Below are 15,550 nucleotides of genomic sequence, written 5' to 3' on the forward strand. Positions count from 1 at the left end.
TTATAGTGGCTTAGGGAAATATATATGTAAATAAGAATAAGGGATTATATTGTTTGTTGGTTTAAAGAAGAAAAAAACTAAGATAATCTGAAACAATAAATTATATGGCAAGACTACACTTACAAAAAGAAAAATCTTGAATAAATGTTGAAATACTTTCATATCCATTAATTCCTTCATAAATTTATGTTTTTAGAGATGGGTGTTTTAATAATTTTTTTTAATTAATCAAGTTGAGAACTCTTGGGGGGAAAAAAGAAGGGAAGCCATGTCCCTTTTTTCTAGGGGTAGTATTGTGATTTAGCCCATTCAACATAATTCTAGAAATGTCCATTTCTAGACTTTCATTCAGTGAGTTCCCTTCAGAAGCTAGGTTATTGAGGACAGGACGGATGTGGCTATGCTGACTATTTAATGGAGAGGAGGGAAACAAGCTGGGAAGGGAGGTATTTGGGCAGGACTGAACATTATGAAGATCCTTAGGACACTGCTGTAGGTTTGACACTCATCCTTCTCTCTTTACTCCTGAGCTCGCTCTCTGTCCCAGTGATCTGGGAACTGGTCTTGGCACGCTTAGTTCTGGTGTCCATTTTTTTTTTTTTTCCTCTCTCTCTCTCTTTCCCCTGCTCTCTCTTCCTGTCTCCCTATGTCCCTTTCCTACTTGCTTCCTACCTCCCTCTCTGTGCCTGGATAATTCCCACTCATCCTTCAGGCCTTGGTTTGATTGTCACTTCCTTAGAGAGAGCCTCTACAGCCCCCTAGATTAAGTTAGGTTTTCCCATTATTTCTTCCCATAGCATCTTGTGCTTTGAAGCACTCATCATACTTGTAGGCATTTGTTTAAGGTGTGTCTTCCTGGCTAAACTGCAAACTACAAGAGTGCCAGTTGTGTCTCTAGCTCTAGCACCTAGCACAGTGCCTGACCCATGGGAAGTCCTCAATAAGTAGTCATTAAATAAAGAGTTGAATAAATTAAGAATATATACATGAGATAAAATAGGACATGGAGGTATTTCCAAATGAGCTTCAGTACAGGGGAGAACACGGTTGCAATACCACAAGGCATGTGTGATACATTCCTGACTATTAAATCCTTAGGTTAAGAACCTCTAGGATGAGGGAAAGGAGAGAGGAAGGAAGTATGGCTGCCAGAAAGCGTAACTTTTAAGAGATTCATACTTACCATTAATTTAATTTGTTTAGTAATGTTATTAAAGATTGGTTTGGAATTTTAAATAACTTTAAAGAATGGCATGGAATTTTAATTTCTATCATAAGAAGGCATGCTTTTACAGAACTTAAAATACTGCCTTAGCCCTGGCATGTGGCTCACGCCTGTGATCCCAGCACTTTGGGAGGCCAAAGGAGGCGGATCACTTGAAGTCAGGAGTTTGAAACCAGGTTGACCAACATGGCGAAACCCCATTTCTACTAAAAATACAAAAATTAGCTGGGCATGGTGGCGGATGCCTGTAATCTCAGCTACTCAGGAGGCTGAGGCAGGAGAATTGCTTGAATCCAGGAGGCTGAGGTTGCAGTGAGCCGAGATTGCGCCATTGCACTCCAGCCTGAGCCACAGAGTGAGACTCTGTCTCAAAAAAATAAATAAATAAAAATAAAATAAAATTCTGCCTTAGTTCACTACTCTGTTTATAAGATAGAGGAAGGTGGTAATCATACCTATACCAGAAAGAATAAATCTTCATATATCCTTCATGATATAAAAATAATAAAATTAATATATTACATTGGTGCAATTCCATAAGAAATAAAAAAGTATCCTTGGAAGTGACTGTCTTGTAGATGGCAAGTTCCTGCTAATTTAGTTTGAGTTCTTAAATATGGTTATCCATCTCTATTCTCCACTGCATTATTTACACAGTTCAGTCATCTCCCCCTTTAAAACTGTAAAACTTTCCTTCCTGAAGAAATAAATATGCTCAACAAGTAATAGGAATAAAAATGACTAACTCACAGTATAATTTGTTTTAATTAAAATATATTTCCAATCTGATAGTTGATGCTGTGGAAACGTTTTGTCCAACATCAATGATCACATGCAGTAATAAAACATTTAATACTCTGGCAAGTATGGGGTGAACAAGCTCCTAATTGAGACTATCACATTTCAGACATCCTTTTGTTCCCTGTGCCATGCCAGAATAAAGGTTTTATCTTAATCCTAAAGGATCTGACAGGCATCAATTTTCACATTCGCTTACTCCTGATCTTTGAAGTAGAACTCCCTTGGGTTTCAAGCAGAGAAAGCACCTTTCCAGAGAGAGAGCTTTCATGATGTCAAGGCAGTAAAAGACTCCATAAAGCAAAACCATCAGCATGGCAGATCGCACAAGAGCAAGGGAGAACCATGAGCCTTCCTAGTGACACATATGCAACATTGTGGGCCTCTCTGAGAAGACTACAGCCAAAGGATTGTGTGTTTAGTGGTAGATACCTGACTTTTCAATGAAGTATTTAAGAGCAAGGGCCACACATGTCCATAGGACTTACAAGGAATAAGGAGGGTGGCAGATGGAGAAGGGCATTGTACCTACCTATTGCCCTGCTTTGTTCTAAACAGTTCTCATATACACTGCTGCACTTGGAGTTTCCAGGCTGCATGAACAACAAATTATGAAACATTTACAAACATAGTACACATTCATAAACTTAAAAGAAAAAATTAATAATACTCCCAGAAGAATATAGCAGACTTCACTTTCTGACACAGGAAATGTTTGACAAGTAAGAAAAGTAAACTGATATTTTGGGTGAACAGTGTACACTCTTCATAGTTCATCGCCTTGGAGCTGCAGAGTTGGTTCTGATTGAGCTGAGGGATTCTAAAGGCTACCAGTGTCCTGTGTCCTGAGGGTTACTGCTTCTGCTTGAGAAGTCGCATTCCAGAACTCAATCCAAGTCTCAGCCAGAAAGTGATTTTCAGGACATTGCTACAAACATTGGCCATGTAGCCAACTTCTATTTAACTTTGAATTGGTAGATTGGATCTCTACTCTACTCAGGTTTGTGCCAGGCTCACGTCTCACCCTTAAAAATCTCATCCAGAGAGCTTTGATCATCCCTGTACATAAAATCTCATCAGCAATATACCAGGGGGAGGGATCCGCTTGATGCCTTTGAGATGGGCAGTGTCTTTGGAAAGATTAGTTTAGCAGCACTGTGCAGGAGGGTTTGAGGGAATGAGATTGGAGTCAGGAAAGGGTCTTTCAGAATCATCTAGGCAAGTGAGGACCAGTACTTAGAAAGAGGCAGTAGAAGTGGAAAAGTTTGGATAGACTCAAAAAATATTTTCATGGTAGAATCCTAGGTCTTAAAGACTGAACTTATATGGGGCCCAAAGTGTGAGAAAAACAGAAGATTGTAGATTAATGAAAGATTGTCAGTGCCATTAACAAACATGAGTAAATCAGTAGAGGAATCAAGTTTGGAGTCAGGGAGAAAATGCTGAGTTCACCCTTGATGTAGGTAAGCAATGTAGCGCAATGCGGCATTACAGCTACAGAGATACATAAGAGCCAAAGACAGAGAAGTTAGAGAAAGTGTGTACACAGGTGGCCTGCCAGAAGCAAGATAAAGGCCAAGGGTAGAGCCTGGGAGAGTGCTAACGTGGTGGTATCGCAGGGCTTGTGTTTTTATTGGAGGAGATGAAATAAATGATAATGTAAAAAGGTACGACTTACTTTGAAACATATCAAAGATAAGATGGATCAATGGATGATAATCAGCTATATATGTAATAAAGCAAATATAATAAAATGTTAATTGTAGAACTGAGATGGTGAGTTTGTGAGTATTCACGGCATAATTCTTTCAAATAGTCTATACGTTTAAAAATACTCATAATAAAATGTTGGAAAATGTGAAAAAATGAAAGGACAGCAGCGACTAGAGATGCAGAAAGAGAATGATAAGGTGGAAATGTTTTGGAAGCTTACAGAAGAGGTCTCAAAAAATAAGAGGTAGGGCCAGGTGTGGTGGCTCACGCTTGTAATCTCAGCAATTTTGGGATGTCGAGGCAGGCAGATTACCTGAGGTCAGGAGTTTGAGACCAGCCTGACCAACATGGCGAAACCCTGTCTCTACTAAAAATACAAAAATTAGCTGGGCATGGTGGCATGCACCTGTAATCCCAGCTCCTTGGGAGGCTGAGGCAGGAGAATCACTTGAACCTGGGAGGCGGAGGTTGCAGTAAGCCGAGATCACGCCACTGCACTCCAGCCTGGGTGACAGAGTGAGACTCTATCTCAAAAAATAAATAAATAAATAAATAAATAAATAAATAAATAAATAAAATAAAAAAAAATAAAAAAATTAAGAGGTGGAAGTCTTAGCCATAGCAATCAGGCAAGAGAAAGAGATAAAAAACATACAAATAGGAAAAGAATAAGTCTATTTTTCTTCACTGACTATATGATTCTATACCTAGAAAACACTAGACTCAGCCAAAAGGTTCCCAGAACTGATAAACTTCAATAAAGTTTTGGGACACAAAAACAATGTACAAAAATCAGTAGCATTTCTATACACCAATAACACTCAAACTGAGAGCTAAATCAAGAACACAATTTGACTTACAATAGCCACCAAAATATAATAAAATAAAATACCTAGGAATACATCTAACTAAGGAGGTTAAAAGTCTCTACAAGGAGAAAAAGAAAACACTGCTGAAAGAAATCACAGATGACACAAATGAAAAAACATTCCATGATTACGGATTGGAGGAATCAATATAATAAAAATGGCCATACTAGCCAAAGCCATCTACACATTCAGTGCTATTCCAATAAAACACCAACATCATTTTCCCCAGAAAATGATGGTTCATATGGAACCAAAAAATGAGCTCAAATAGCCAAAGCAATCCTAAGCAAAAATAACAAAGCCAGAGGCATCACATTATCTGACTTCAAACTACACTATAAGCCTACAGTAACCAAAACAGCATGGTACTGGCACAAAACCACACACATAGACTAATGGAACAGAATAGAGAACCCAGAAATAAAGGTGCACACCTGCAGCCATTTGATCTTTGAGAAAAATAAGCAATGGGAAAAATACTCCCTATTCAATAAGTGGTGCTGGGATAGCTGGCTAGCCATACGCAAAAGAACGAAACTGGGCCCTTACTTTTCACCATATACAAGATGTATTAAATATATAAATCTAAGACCTCAAATTGTAAGAATCCTAGAAGTAAACTTAGGAAATCTATTCTGGACATCAGCCTTCAGAAAGAATTTGTGACTACATCCTCAAAAACAATTGCAACAAAAATAAAAATGGACAAGTGGGACCTAACTAAAGAGCTTCTAAGCACAGCAAAAGAAACTATCAACAGAGTAAACAGACAATCTACAGAATAGGAGAAAATATTCACAAACACTGTGCATCCAAATAGGTCTAATATGTAGAATCTGTAAGAAACTTAATTCAACAGGCAAAAAACAACCCCACTAAAAAGTTGGCAAATTTCATGAACAGACATTTCTCAAAAGAATACATACAAGCAGCCAACAAATATAGGAAAAGATGCTCAACATCGCTAATCATCAGAAAAGTGCAAATCAAAACCACAATGAGATACCATCTCACACCAGTCAGAATGACTATCATTAAAAAGTCAAAAATACAGATGCTGGCGAGGCTGCAGAGAAAGGGGAATGCTCATACACTGTTGGTAGGAATGTAAACTAGTCCAGTCACTGTGAAAAGCAGTTTGGAGAGTTCTCAAAAACTTAAAACAGCACTGCCATTTGACCCAGCAATCCTAACTACTGGGTATACACCCAAAGGAAAATAAATTGTTCTATCAAAAAGACACATGCATCCGTATGTTCATCGCAGCACTATTCACAATAGCAAAGACATGGAATCAATCTAGGTGCCCATCAATGGTGGATTGGATAAAGAAAATGTGGTACATATACACCATGGAATACTATGCAGCCAGCCACAAAAAAAGAATAAAGTCATGTCCTTTGCAACAACATGCATGCTGCTGGAGGCCATTATCCTAAGTGAATTGACACAGGAACAGAAAACCAAATACCACATGTTCTCATTTATAAGTAGGAGCTAAATATTGGGTACCAATGGACATAAAGATGGCAACAATTGACACTGGGGACCACAAAAAGGTGGAGGGAAAGAGGGGGGCAAAGGCTGAAAAGCTATCTGTTACTATGCTCATTACCTGGGTGATGGGATCATTTGTATCTCAGACCTCAACATCATGCGATATACTGATGTAACAAATGTGCACACGTACTCCCTGAATCTAAACTAAAGATTGAATTTAGTACCCATGGACTCAAAGAAGGGAACAATAGACACACGGGGGCCTATGTGAGGGTGAAGGGTGGGAGGAGGGTGAGGATTTAAAAACTACCTACCAGGTATTATGCTGGGTGACAAAATTATCTGTATGCCAAACCCCCATGACAAACAATTTACCCTTATTAACAAACCTGCACATGGACCCCTTGAGCCTAAAATAAAAGGTGGAAAGAAAGAAAATTAAAACTGAAATAAAATAAAATAAAAGTTGAAATTATAAAAATAAAAACAACAACAAAGAAGAGGGGTCAAACATTATAAACAGACACAGAATACTGAAGAATAGATTTAGCAATTAAACCACTGGTGACTATTGTAAAAGTAACTTCCATCAAGTTGTCAAGCCGAGCTCAGATCTTCCAGTATAGTACACATGTTAACACAAAGACAGAGACGATGCTTTCTAGAAGTTTGTGGGTGAAAGGAAGATGACAAGGAGGTGGAACATTATTAGGTTGGGTTGAGGGAGTCCAAGTTTTTTGCAGGCAGAAGGAACCAATAGAGAAAGAGCGAAGACTGAGACAGAGGTTACTGGACAGAACTAGGACACAGAGTTGGCAGGAGAGGATTGGATGAGAAGCACAGGGAAAAGATTAGCTTTGGAGATAGTTGCTAAGGAAGAGAAGCAAGGAGAACCTGGGCAGACTTAGAGCTGTGGAGGGGTGAAGCTGAGGATAACATGTTGGATCACCTCAGTCTTCCAGTGAAGCGAGATATGAGATCATCGGCTGAGGCTACAATTGGGGGATTAGGAGTAAAAATGATCTAGTGCAGCCTCTGACAGTTATTCACTCTCCGGCTCTATATTTGAGGAAGACAGGACTTTCTCTAAATTAGCATTTGGAAATCCTCAAAGTAAAGGCTCTAGTGATAAGGGCAGAATTGCACTGCTGGGTCCAATAACAATAAAACATTACATACCAAATAGCACAACTTTTCACACCGTATGGGGCAGTAAGCCATTTGTTCCGTGGCTTGAACTTTGATCCGCATGTCGGAAACACCACCTACTGGTGGCTGCTTCCCTGGAATTTCATTGTAATATTCATGATCTTCTCTCTCCTCGGCATGGCTCTCAATATGCACCTCCTCACTGCAAAGGAAAAAAGAATCCTCAAAAGGCTGGGCGAAAATTCAAATACTGTAAGGGATGCAAGGGGATCGGAACCAAGCAAATCATCCTGAAAAACTTTGCATTCATGTTTTCAGTTTATAGCTGTGCTTAAGTGATGTTAAACATCTGGGTGAAGCAGTCAGATGGTTGAGTTGTTTAGCTTTCTGTAGACAAAATGGGGTAAGCCAATAGAAAGTGCCAAAGGGATGCTTCTGTGTCTCCTCCAGTGATAAAAACAATGATAATAACAATATATGAACTCCCTAAATGTAAGACATTTTTGTTATAAGATTATAAAAATACAAAGTATTCTTGAGTATCTCCAGCACACTTTGATTGTTCCATTTTGGAAATGTTTTGCCCACATAAAATTTAAATACTGTTCTTTGGGTACAGGGCCTGTCCCAGTTTATTAATCCAAGATGAAAAAAAAAAAAATAAGAGAGCTATGGCCAGCTATCTTGTCTGCACAGAACTGGAGGGGTATATGGGATTAATAAAGAAATATTAGAACCATATGTGGTAAGTGGGTAGATTTATATAAACATGGAATTGTTTTAAAAATTGAAACAGGGCAAGACAAACAAACAAACAAACAGACTTTTCTTCCAAATTGGAATCAGGGATAGTTTCTTACAGAAAAAAAAAAAAAGAATAAATCAAGTCTATTTGGATTGAACTGATTCAACTGACAACTCACACAGTTTTGTTGGGTTCATTACATGCCAATAAAATTATAGCACTAAGACAGAAGTGCTATCCTGGGAAAAATTCAGCATCAAGGCCTCCTGGTAACCGCCTCTCCTTTGCTACCCTAGACTACATCATAAAAGGAGATCTCCAAACTGAGTATTTGTTGATACACAGAGTGACAAACCAGAGGAAAATGCATTTTGAAGTACCTAAGAGTTTTGTTTCTCCGGCATGAATTGTGTGAGCCAGAGGCATCACTGCATTCCACACTTGGTGGAGTCTGACAGGCCTGAAAGGGTTCAGCTTTCATTGCAGACTTTCTGTGCCTTAGAACAACCAAATTCTTGGGTCCCATCATGTTCCACTCCAACCACAGTTTAGCTGGAGCCTATCTATTTACGTCGCAAACCAACTGACAGGAATTCCTACAAGAGACATTTAATTCTTATTTTGTTCTTTGTTCTTGCTGTTTTTTTTTTTTAACTGATATGCAAAGGATCTGGGGTTGAATCAAATCTAAGAAGTTTATTGATGTTTATTATTTTGATTTCAATTCACTAATTCAAAGCTCTTTATAGTGCTAGAATAACAGAGATAATCTCTTCTTACTTTTAGTGAGAAGGGATCTACTCTTTTGATCTTGTTATAAAGCAAGAGGATATAACTAGATAAATGTGAATGGAAGGAAAATATTATTTTGTACTGAGACTGTGTCTATTTATAAGAAAAAAATTACTAATTTGATTAGTTCATTTTAAAATGCCACATGAATGTTATATACACACACAAATAAATATATACAGAAAACTGCACACATATATATATATATACACATATTGTCAAATTATTATAAAACTCTTGGCTGACCTTTCACAAGACGTATCTAAAGAAGGATTTTTCAAGTACTGTTTAAACCGGAGTTCAAAAGCCTGCCCTATGGTATTTATGACGTCTTGGGCCATTCCATTGTGGCATTCCAATATGTGACAGGCTGCAAGAGGACGTACAAAAAACAATATTATAATAAATTTTTAGAAAGAGAAGATTACATAAAATCAAAATACTTCAAAACCATCAACTGATAATCGAATAAAAGGGAGCAGTACTACAAGTTCTCTGCAGCCATGAAACGGTATAAAGAATAGTTCACATTTCACATGAATCAAAGAGAAGAAACATTCAAATTTTACATCAAAATATATCCAACACTTACAAATTGGGGGCTCAAGGCAGGGATTTGGGGGCCACATTTTTATAAAAATACACTGATTTGACTAATAATGTGACTAATGTTTAACTGCTAGCTCTTGAATTCAGTGTAAATGATGCTTAGGGCAGTAATCTACACAGAGGGCGAAGTTTGAGGTTTCATCTTTGTCCTCTTTGCATGGTATGTTTTGGAAGATTGAAAAAATATGAGTTTCCAAATCGCTTCCAAAAGTGGGGAAGGAGCTGTTGGTAAAGATAGGGGCTTTGGAATACCAACCCCCTCCCCTGCCGCCACCCCTTTTTCCTATCATTGCTATTACAAAGCACTGAAAAGTACAGCAATCCCCATCTTTGAAATTCCACTAAAGAACTATCTTCAATAAGCATCAAAATCAGCACTGGGTGAAGGTGTCGTTACCAGAAGATAAAAGAGTTTATATTAGATACTTTTTCTGAAACACAGTCACCGGGAACTCGCTAGTTTTCACACAAAAATAAACAAGTTGGGGCACTGGCAGGCATCTGCTATTATAAATGGGTAAGCAAATCTGCTGCTGCCACTGAAAAGAGGAGCTTGTGGTTAGGTACTGTAAATTAATCTCTCTACCATATGTAACATCATTCCTGCCTTGGTGAGAATATGGCCTTGCAATATGAAGATATAATGATTGAAGTTTCCTAACAATGACCTAGAAAGAGTCCTAAGGATGGCTTAAAGACAGAGGCAATAAGTCTCATGACGAAGTTTTACAAAGGAACACTGGGATAACCTGAAGAATTGAGAGATGAGGAAAAGCCCAATAACAGTTTAATATACACAAGTGTTGTAAAACTTGTCAGCTATTCTCTGAGAATAGGAAAGCAGGGGAGAGGCAATGGAGTGTATTGAGAATCAGATTAAATAACAGGTAATTAAATACTCTTAAAGGAGTGCATGGAGAATCAGATTAAATACCAGGGAAAGTATCTTGGGTCTCAGCATTTTGAAAACAAACCTGTAAAACATTACTAAGAGGGATATCTGAGGAGAGGAGAGACAGCTGTCTTTATGGACTGGTTTAACTATGCTAACTTGGAAGCATGATTTTATGCTTTGCATTGTCTTGGAAAAAATTTGTATTTATTTGAAGTAAAAGGCAATTCATTGACATCTAATAGAATTTGTAGAGTTGATAACAGTAAGTTATAACAGAACCTATAAAGTGTTTCTTAGCCTTATGTTAATAATCATCTCAAGGAATCTCAGATATTCTCGTTTCAAAACTAATTTGACTTCCATTTAAAAATTTTGTCTGAACACTTTTGAAAGGGGTGTGTGTGTGTGTGTGTGTGTGTGTGATGGTGGTGTGGTGGTATTACTAAATCAAACAAGGCTAAGGTGTCAAACCTTCATTCTTATAAAGTTGCCTCTTTAAAATACAAATTGGATCCTGAAATAGACTTAGGAGCTAACTCCAGTTTTGAAACCCAGTTAAGAATATCTATAAATTTATATCTTTCCCACCAAAGGAACATATTTGGTCTATCTTTAGACAGCCATTTTATATTGTTTCTATATTTTTCTCCACAGTAGCTTTACATAGTGACCAACAGATAGAAAGTGCTCTAAACATACTTGTTGAATGAATAAATACTGATTTCTCTGAATCATATGAATAGTTCTACTGTATGAAATTGTCTTTGAGTTGTTTGAAGTGAGAACTGCAGTGGTTCCCTGCAGTAGGACATGTTCTTATAGCCACTAGGTGATATAAATTATTTCTTTGGTCATTTGTGGAAATAGTCTCCTTTTTGCTAGTCAGGCCTCGTATCCCGAGACCTAAAAAGTACCCTTGGAGATGTATCCTCCAGTTGAGCCAAGAGAAGCTGTGTTACATTATAAGAAAAGGTAATTCACTAGTCCCAGATACTTGGGAGGCTTAAAGGAGGGAGAAGAGAGGTTCACTTGAGCCCAGGGGTTACAGGCTCTAGTGTACTGTGATCACACCTGTAAACAGCCACTGCACCCCAGTCTAGGCAACATTGCAAAACTCTGTCTCTAAAAAAGAAAGGAAGAAAGAGAGAGAGCTTACATTAATATCAAATATGGCTTAAATGATAAAATATCTCCTAACACTAATATGCTAACAACCTAACCAAATAAATACTTTTTTTTTTAAAGAAAAGGTAATCCTTTTGTTTTTAATCTCATAAATTCTCAGTCCAATCAAAAATGAAGTCAAGGCCAGGTGTGGTGGCTCACGACTGTAATCCCAGCACTTTAGGAGGCTGAGGCAGGTGGATCACGTGAGGTCAGGAGTTCAAGACCAGCCTGGCCAACATGGTGAAACCCCATCTCTACTAAAAATACAAAAAAAAAAAAAATTGGCTGGGCATGGTGGCAGGTGCCTGTAATCCCAATTACTTGGGAGGCTAAGACAGGAAAATCGCTTGAACCTGGGAGGCAGAGGTTGCAGTGAGCCGAGATGGTGCCATTGCACTCCAGTCTGGGTGGCAAGAGTGAAACTCCATCTCAAAATAATAATAATAATAATAATAACAATAAATAAAGTCAAAATAAAAAGTCATATCAAAATGGAAACAACAATTTTTGCAATTTTATTTTTTCTTAGGATTGAGGAGATGTTGAGAGATAAAGATGAGGAAGACAATGAGAGAAGCAGGATACTTAAGTATAAATAAACGAATAAATAAATAAATACGAAAAGCTAAATTGTACTTCCAGTGAGGGAGATGAGAGAATAGGATGTTTAAAAGAACTCCGTGAAAAGATTCAGATCTGAGTTCAAGTTCCAATTATGCCACTATTTATGTGACCTTGAACAAGTCACTTTATGGCAAGGTTCTTGTCTGCCAAGACAATGCCCTGAGTCATCTTTGAAGCCCCTTTTTGTTTTACAGAAATCCTATTCTTCCTCTGTCACAGAAGCTCAAACTCTCTGAGGAACAGGGCGGTATGTGGGTACACAGAAATGAATGAATCAATCAAACACACATCAACCAGCCTCTACGGCTTCTGGCGTACCTCTAGAATCTTTTACTTACCTCAACTTTTCTGATTCTGATGCTTTAAGGTTTGGGTCCTGTTTATAGGCTGACGCTATCAACATAATTTTCTGCTTTTCTTTGGATTAGCTTATTACTACCATATTACTTTATTTATTATAGAGACAGTGTCTCACTATGTTGCTCAGACTGGACTTGAACTCCTGGGCTCAAGTGATCCTCTTGCTTCAGCCTCCCAAGTAGCTGGGACTACAGGCATGCCCCACCACACCCAGCTCGAGAAGACTGGACAAAAATAAAAGAACAAACAGTGGTGTCTGTCTGTCTCCAGGCAAGAAGCAACAGCAGACAAACAGACTGACCCCATGCAGATGTTCTGTCCAGTCTCACCACCTCCGGGGAGCACACGTACTTTCACAGTTCCATTGTTGCCACTCATAGACATGCTATGTTGCTCTATGGAAATGGTTTTATTTTAGGTTGGTCATGGGACCAGGGACAGGATAGAGGTGGGCTTTGAATCACATATAAATATGCCCATTTCCCAGGATTAGAACCAATTCCAAAAGCTTGGCCAAGAATTGCCCAATTTTCAGCTAAAGGGAAAGAAGAAAGACACATAGATATATGTCTATATATAAAAGTTACAAAAAAGAGGGTGCCTTTTCAGTGATGTGGTAACTTCGTTACCAAGGTCTGAGCTTGGCTTTCCATGTCGGGAATCAGATGAAAGTCTGGATTTTTTTCATCCCACCTGTAGCAGGATGGGCTCACACTTCCAGCCCTGGGTATCAAGTACTACACTAAGATTCAAAAGAACCTGAGATATATATTAGTCTGTCTTTTTAATTTAGAATTAGGTAGTCGAATTAGGTAGTCATAAACAAGAGGATTAGGTAGTCACAAACAAGAGGATTACAACTATTCTTAAAGGGTAATAGACCCTTCTTTACTAGTTTTATATATATATATTTGTGTGTGTGTGTGTGTGTGTGTGTGTGTGTGAGAGACAGAGTCTCGCTTTGTTGCCCAAGCTGGAGTGCAGTGGCGCGATCTCGCCTCACTGCAAGCTCCGCCTCCCGGGTTCACGCCATTCTCCTGCCTCAGCCTCCCGAGTAGCTGGGACTACAAGTGCCCGCCACCATGCCCGGCTAATTGTTTGTATTTTTAGTACAGATGGGGTTTCACCATGTTAGCCAGGATGGTCTCGATCTCTTAACCTAGTGATCCGCCCGCCTCGGCCTCCCAAAGTACTGGGATTACAGGCGTGAGCCACTGCGCCCGGCTATATTTGTTTTTAATAAACAGTTTTTTGGTTTTGTTTCTGTCTTTTCCTTTTTATACTTAGAAAACTAGAAATTCAAAAGTTCAGCTTTACAGGTCAACCACCAGATGGTGCTATGGGATCAAAGCAGGGAATCCTCCATACTTTAGGAAGAAACAACCTCAAAGAGGCAAGCCAGTATTCAGTTCATAGCTAGTTAATACCACCAGGACAGTCGTACGCATACTTTCTAACTATAAACATAAATAAAAATAAGCGGATTAATTTAAGTTGGTTTTACTGGTTTTGGGTTTTTTTAAAAAAAAACTTTCTTCAGAGACCCAGAAGCATGGCCTTCCTATATCCAGGTAGTCCAGGCAGTCCAGTCCTCTTCACAGACTACATTCAGAGAAAATATTAAAACATTCCTGGACCGCCACATATTTGGAGTAAGACAATGTAGATGTCCTCATTTACAGCAATTACAGAAGCAGAGTGTATTAATTACTAAGTAAACTCAAAATATTCTTACTGGAACTTACCTTTTCTACAGAAAAGGCCTTTGATAAAATGAAGAGTTCACTAAAAGGTCCTAGCCAATAAGGCAAAAGTGGAAACTGCCCTGATTTAAATGCACTAATGCTAAAAGCGAATCAAGCAAATGAAGAGTGGGAAGCTTCAGGATTGTCAGCATGAAGCCCAGTCTCCTCTGCTCATCTCCACTTAACATCAACCATACTCTCCTCATACCTGCAGTCCGGCTCCTGCCTTTATAGGTCCACAGAAACTGAGCTTTCCAGAGTGACCAGTGGCCTGTTAATTGCTGGGCGGAATAGCATCTTCCCACCCTCATGCCCCTTAACTCCTTTCCAGTGTGTGACCATCTGAGATGTCTCCTTCAGAAGAAACTTGCTCTTCCCCTTTGTTAGGTAATACTCATTTATTGATTTCCTCCCCTCACCTGACAACTCCTTAGGCAAGTTACTGTCTCCTGTGGCTTCTCCCACTCCCTGACATCCTTAGCCCTCTTCTTTCTGGGTTCTGCTAAGAAGTTGTAGTTTTTTTCTGAACCTGCTGGCCTGGCCTGCCTCCCTCCCCTCCCTGCCAGCCCCAACCCCAGTCCCACCCCTAGCCCTGGACCTACTCTCTGGGCTTCTCTTGTCTGCCATTTTCTCCTGGATGAACCAAACTTGCTAGTTAATTTTATAACATCATCTTTCTGATTTCACTATTTTAAAACATTTATTCAAGGGTTTAGGATATTTTTTCTTTTTATAAATGTAATAAATATTCACTGTAAGAGTTTTAGAAAACAAAAAGGCACCAACAAGAAATAAAAATTACAGAAAATTTCACTATCCAGTGGTTATCTCAATAACCACTAGGAACATTTTGGAATATGTCTTTCTCATCTTTTTATAATGTGTATCTACCCAGAAAAGTCACCTGGGATTATACTACACACAATCTTCATAATATGTTTTTTGCATTAACAGCATTGTGAATATTTTTCCTATATAATTACTTATTTTTCTACTACTAGCTTTAATTGCTGCATCATAGTACATTCTATGAATTCATTTAATTTGCTACTCATGAATACTAAATTAATTTTGTCTTATGATATAAATAATATACAAAAATGATCTATATTGCTTAATCTTTGTACATATCCTAATTATTTCCTCAGAAGTAAAACTACTGGTTCAAAGGCATTTACATTTTTAAGACTTTTGATGCAAATCATCAAATTGCTCTTTAAAATGTTTGAATCTAAACTCTTTATCAGCAGTGTTCAAGAATAACTACTACTCTAAACCACATCTTATCTTTTTTCAATGTTTGAAATTTGGAGATGAAATATGGTGTCTAATTATAATTTGTGTGTCTTTGATTGCTAG

The 15,550-nt window shown here is 38.3% G+C and overlaps 1 protein-coding gene across 1 annotated transcript in view; it reads right to left on the reverse strand.

The window, feature by feature from the left end:
- SHC4 (SHC (Src homology 2 domain containing) family, member 4) overlaps positions 1-15,550 on the reverse strand; it is a 139,179-nt gene that overhangs the window by 24,439 nt on the left and 99,190 nt on the right. The window contains exons 7-9 of the mRNA XM_011928581.1: positions 9,038-9,161; positions 7,285-7,456; positions 2,556-2,616 (exon numbers count right to left, since the gene is read on the reverse strand). Of these exons, the coding sequence (XP_011783971.1) occupies positions 2,556-2,616; positions 7,285-7,456; positions 9,038-9,161 (357 nt within the window). The remainder of the gene's footprint in view (positions 1-2,555; positions 2,617-7,284; positions 7,457-9,037; positions 9,162-15,550) is intronic.

This window comes from Colobus angolensis, unplaced genomic scaffold (genome assembly GCF_000951035.1).
Source record: "Colobus angolensis palliatus isolate OR3802 unplaced genomic scaffold, Cang.pa_1.0 Scaffold78, whole genome shotgun sequence".
Lineage (NCBI taxonomy): Eukaryota > Metazoa > Chordata > Mammalia > Primates > Cercopithecidae > Colobus > Colobus angolensis.